Here is a 4,779-nt window from a genome sequence, read left to right as displayed (position 1 = left end):
TCAAATAATTTCTCCTTCAGGGCCTGAGTTTCTGACAAAATAAATTTGTCCACCTTCTTCACATAATCTTTAGGATCTTGCATCTCTTCTCCATAATCTCATCCATCAAATTCACGTCTCGACACAGAGAACCTCTCTGAAACAATTTCTCCAACAAAATCTTCATTACTGTTAAAAAGGTTGCGACTAGAACTACACCCACAAAGATGAACACCCATCTCTAACATGGTTCCATCATTGAACCATGGCTCTGATACCACTTGTTATAAAATAAGTAGGTGTAATACGGAAGTTAGCAAAGCAAACCTCGAAAGACCACGAGTAAGAAGATAAACGAGAAACACACCAGAAGAGACAAATTTAACGTGGTTCGGTCAATCGACCTACGTCCACAAAGGAGATGAGCAATCCACTATATAAACATGAGAGTACAAACTATAGAGAGAAATAACCTCAACCAATTCACTCGGAATACATGCATGGGAGGTTCACACAAGTGATAACGTATCAAGCTTGTGACCCACAAATTCTCCCCCTAACCAAAACTCTCAAAGCCCTTAAGACTACATTGTGAATGCTAATTAAGTTAGAAGGAACAAGTCTATATTTATAGAGTCCTAAACCTTTCCTACAAGAAAAGGACTAGTAAAATATTAAAACCTTTTGAGAAAAGACATAAAGACACAATTAAAGTTGTCCCGTATTTGCATAAAGACACCTTAACTTTCAAAGTGTCCTATCACCCCACAGAACTATTTAATATCGTTGTAAATGGGCCATTTTGACTCATTCCCTCGTCTGGGTTGTTACCACGCACATGAGGCGCGTCATTCAGTGATTTCACTGCCATGGACCAATTTAAAAGTGCCACGTGTCATTTTCTTTCTTTATTATTAATTATATAATCAATTTATGTCATCTTCCCCAATTTTAAAACCAAAAACAGTTGTTGGCAGCCATAATTTTTCGATTTCATGGTTTTTCCATAGCAAGATCAATGTTGGTTCTCTTTGTTTGATGACTTCATCATCTTCCCCAAGAAATTAAGGTAGGAATTCATTTTATCTTTTAATTTCCAGTATAAAACGTTAATTTAAAGTTTTTTATGGTTTAGTTTCTTCTGAATTTTGTGATTAGGTTTTGATTGAAAATGTTAAATGCAATGTTGAATCGTATTTGTAATGATGAGAATGATCCAATGTTGCGAGTGAAATTGCGATGCAAACATGGTGACTTACTATCAATGCAAACTTCATGGTCGGAGCACAATCCAGCTCGAAGATTTTGGTCTTGTCCACGCTATCGTGTATGTTTCTTAATTCTTTTATGGGGATCTTTTGTTTATGTATTTTTCTTTAATTTATTTTTTTGCGTATTTTAGGAGGATGCGTGCAACTTCTTTAGATGGAGGGATCGTGAAGATGTTGATATACGATCTAAGTACGTAGTTCCGAGATTAGCAAAGAGAATTAAGGAGTTGGAAGAAGTATTGGCATCTTATGAAAGTCATGTTGAAAGTAACCTAGTCGTGATGAAGGAGAAAAAGAAGAACAAATGTTGTAACTTGAAGCTAATTGTTTTGATTATTATTGTGTGTTTTCTATTTTTAAGTCTAACCAAGAATGTGAAGGATGGAAGTTGTAGGTGTGTGCAACCAAAATTGCCATAGACATCTTTAGTGACTTTCAAGTTTTTGAAGTCGTAGGTGTGTGTAACTAGAAGCTAAGCTAATTGTCTTGATCTTGCTAGTTGTAGGTGTGTGTAACTTGAGGGATGGAACTTGCTGAATGCTCAAGTTATTGTTGGTCTTTGTTGTTGAAATAGTTATGATTTGAACAAGTTGTTAATGTATTTGGTTCTCTTGTCTATATTATTGTGGCAACCATTTGAGAAACTTCAAAAATACGTTCAACTACAAATAAAAAGGCAACAACAAAACTGATCAAAAAAAGGACTTCATTTCAACATAATCATTCAAGTTTTGTTTGGTTACACGCAAAATTGAGTTTGATTCCAACCAAAAACAGCACCAAAATATACATAATTAAATTTTGTTTGTCAAAATGAACAGGACAACATCAAAATGCCCTACTTCCATGGCACAGAAGTCTTCCTACTTGAAGTTGTTTGGCTTTGGCTATTAGCAGTAGCAGCAGCTGCAGACCTAGTTTGGATAACCTTTTCAGCCCTCATTCTTTCTAGGTTGCTACTGGTAATAGTTGTCTTCCCCTTCCATTTGAATCCACGTACTGGTGTGTAGCCAATATCACCAGTAACAACATCAGCCCTTTTTGTCACTCTTGTACCAGTATTGATGACTCTTCTACTTGGCAATCCAGGCTGCTTAGTCAGATAAATACACATTCAAATATAAGACATTTAGGCTTGCATTGACAATTGTAAACTTACATTGAGAATTGTAAACTTACATTGAGAGTTGTAAATCCATCTTCAGCTTGGTATATGCCAACACCTACCATTCTTGGCCTTTTAAAAGGTCTTGTTTGTCCTCCACTGTTGTCCTCATGTTCTACTGGTCTCTTCCCTCTTTCTAGGCCTCTTCCACTACAGGTTGCTTCAGAACTAGTTTGATTATGTTGAGTCATTCCTCTTCCTCTACCTAGTCCTTCATTCACATTTCTTTCTTGAGGTATTCCTCTTCCTCTACCTGTTCCTCTACCTCTACCTCTACTTGTACATGTACCTCTACCTCTCCCTCTACCATTTACAATCTGTACTTTGAAACCAAAATATTAAACCATATCTATGTTGTCTAAAAATGATATAATAATTAGATATATTACCTCTGTGTTTGTAGCAGTTCCATGTGATTGAGTTGGAACACCTATAGAACTTGAAACTCTTCCTGTGCCTCTTTATCTACCACTTTCATTATTTGTGGTGGCCTGTGAAGAGGCTCTAGGTGGTTGAGTTGAACTACTAGCCCTTGCTCTGCCTCCTGCTACTCTTCTTGTGCCTCTTCCTCTACCACTTTCAGTAGCCTGTCTATTAATATATCAATACATGTACATATAACTTACATTTGAAAGTAACAAATAAAAGTACCTTTGCCTGATAAGATGGTTCAGTTGATTGACTTGAACCAGCTTGGTTTCTTGTAGGACATCCTCTTTTATTGTGTCCTTGTGTACCACATTTGCTACAAGTCATACTAGCACCTCTTTTGCTAAGCTTTCCAGTTTTTCTGCTTTCATCTGCCTCCTTTCTTCTAACCTTACCTGGTCTTCCAGGCAACTTCTTGATCTTTGGTGGCTTTACAATTGGATTATTTGATGTTGGCCACATTTTCATGTTATTCATTGGCTGAATAAAATGGGCATATATGCTGAGGTACGTTTCCTTGCTATAACAACTAGCCACATAATGGATTGGTTCCAACTCCTTGTAATGAAGGGCCGCAACACCATGAGGACAAGGAATGCCCCTGAGCTGCCAGGATCTGCAACTACAATTCCTACTAACAATGTCCACAGTATGTGTAAATCCATGATGTTTAATCTCAAAACCTCTTTCTCCATTCCAAGTCAAGTTACATCGCATAGACTTTTCAATATTTTCTTGCAAAATCTTCAAAGACATAGGAGATATATCAGTGATCCAAGTGTTTAAGAACTCTCTCAAATCACCAATTCTTTTCATCATCTTCACCCTTATCTCCTCAAGCATTGTGATTATTGTTTTATACCTTGCAGGCAGTACCCAAGCATTAAAGCTTTCTGCCATATTGTTGTCCACAATCACATTTGGTATAGTCTTGAAAATATTTCTTGCACCATGTATTCAAGTTGTACCATAAAAGATCATCCAAACATTCTTGTCCTAATTTCTTCATTGCCTGTATATTATCCTTCATCTCAGCTTCAAATGTGGATTTAGCAATCCTCCAAAACACTCTTCTTCTTTCAACTCCTTTCCAGTTTTTACACCAATTTGCAAGAACATGTCTTGCATATTTTTTGTGTTCAACCAGTGGCAATACATTTTCAACAGCAATTTCTAGTCCCTAACAAACCAACATAATAGAAAAAGAATAATTAAAATGCAAAACTCAACAACAATACAACAGTAAGATCAGTAAGATAATTACCTTTTGCATATCAGTAATGATGGATAATTGATGCCCTTCTCCAAGGTCAAGATCATTCTTCACTAGTTCAAGAAACCATGTCCAGGTAAACTGATTCTCAACTTCAACAACTGCCCAAGCAATAGGCAGCATTTGGTTGTTTCCATCTCTACAAATTGCCACTAATAACTGGCCTTTACACACACCTTTGAGAAAACACCCATCAAAACCAATCAACCTCCTAGCACCTCCAAAAAATGCTTTCTTTAAAGCATTGAAGCAAACATAAAATCCTTCAAAAATTTTCTGCCCAGTTTCATCTTCTTCTCCAACCTTCACTACACAAGTACTACCTGGATTACTCCTTAAAATTTCATCTTTATAATCAAAAATCTTACCATACTCCACAATGTGATCACCCATGATCTCTTGTAACACTCTAGTCCTAGCTCTTCTCACTGTTGTTCTACCAACATTAATATCCAACTCCTTTCTAATAATGTCCTTCAACAACACAATGCTGATGTTTGGCTGTTGAGTTATTCTTTCTTTGTATTTGGTGGCCAAAAACTTTGAGTTGCAAAGATAGTTATGAGTTGATGTCAAACATTTATGGACAGGGTTGTATGTTTTAACAATGACATCTCCACTAGTTTTATCCTTACTTGCACACAACAACCAAGGACAAGTCT

At 36.5% G+C, this 4,779-nt stretch overlaps 2 protein-coding genes across 3 annotated transcripts; both read right to left on the bottom strand.

Moving 5' to 3' along the window:
* Positions 1-1,946: 1,946 nt before the first annotated feature.
* LOC125847864 (uncharacterized) lies at positions 1,947-2,635 on the bottom strand. 2 transcript variants are annotated; one of them, XM_049527581.1, is made up of 2 exons: positions 2,430-2,635; positions 1,947-2,340 (listed from the first exon to the last, which is right to left on the bottom strand). In XM_049527581.1, the coding sequence occupies exons 1-2, from the start codon at positions 2,604-2,606 to the stop codon at positions 2,089-2,091; spliced, it is 429 nt and encodes a 142-aa protein (XP_049383538.1). In that variant the 5' UTR covers positions 2,607-2,635; the 3' UTR covers positions 1,947-2,088. The 2 variants fall into 2 exon arrangements, with proteins under 2 accessions (XP_049383538.1, XP_049383546.1); XM_049527589.1 differs by having other exon boundaries at positions 1,974-2,340; positions 2,478-2,635.
* A 241-nt stretch (positions 2,636-2,876) lies between these two features.
* On the bottom strand, positions 2,877-4,510 carry LOC125855015 (uncharacterized). Its single transcript, XM_049534646.1, has 4 exons — positions 4,109-4,510; positions 3,813-4,024; positions 3,067-3,706; positions 2,877-3,002 (listed from the first exon to the last, which is right to left on the bottom strand). Exons 1-4 carry the CDS (start codon positions 4,508-4,510, stop codon positions 2,877-2,879), a joined length of 1,380 nt encoding a protein of 459 aa, XP_049390603.1.
* Positions 4,511-4,779: the final 269 nt, after the last annotated feature.

The sequence above is a fragment of the Solanum stenotomum genome, chromosome 1 (genome assembly GCF_019186545.1).
Source record: "Solanum stenotomum isolate F172 chromosome 1, ASM1918654v1, whole genome shotgun sequence".
In the NCBI taxonomy this organism is placed as follows: domain Eukaryota; kingdom Viridiplantae; phylum Streptophyta; class Magnoliopsida; order Solanales; family Solanaceae; genus Solanum; species Solanum stenotomum.
The sequence above is the reverse complement of the archived record's forward strand: the minus strand, read 5'-3'. Positions and strand labels throughout refer to the sequence as shown.

Coding starts and splice junctions, on each gene's coding strand:
- LOC125855015 (XM_049534646.1), bottom strand. CDS start 4,510: ATGGGTGATCACATTGTGGAGTATGGTAAGATTTTTGATTATAAAGAT. Junction 3,707..3,812: donor TGTTTGGATGATCTTTTATG/GTACAACTTGAA, acceptor ACTGCCTGCAAG/GTATAAAACAATAATCACAA. Junction 3,003..3,066: donor AACCATCTTATCAGGCAAAG/GTACTTTTATTT, acceptor ATTAATAGACAG/GCTACTGAAAGTGGTAGAGG.
- LOC125847864 (XM_049527581.1), bottom strand. CDS start 2,606: ATGACTCAACATAATCAAACTAGTTCTGAAGCAACCTGTAGTGGAAGA. Junction 2,341..2,429: donor ATGGATTTACAACTCTCAAT/GTAAGTTTACAA, acceptor CTGACTAAGCAG/CCTGGATTGCCAAGTAGAAG.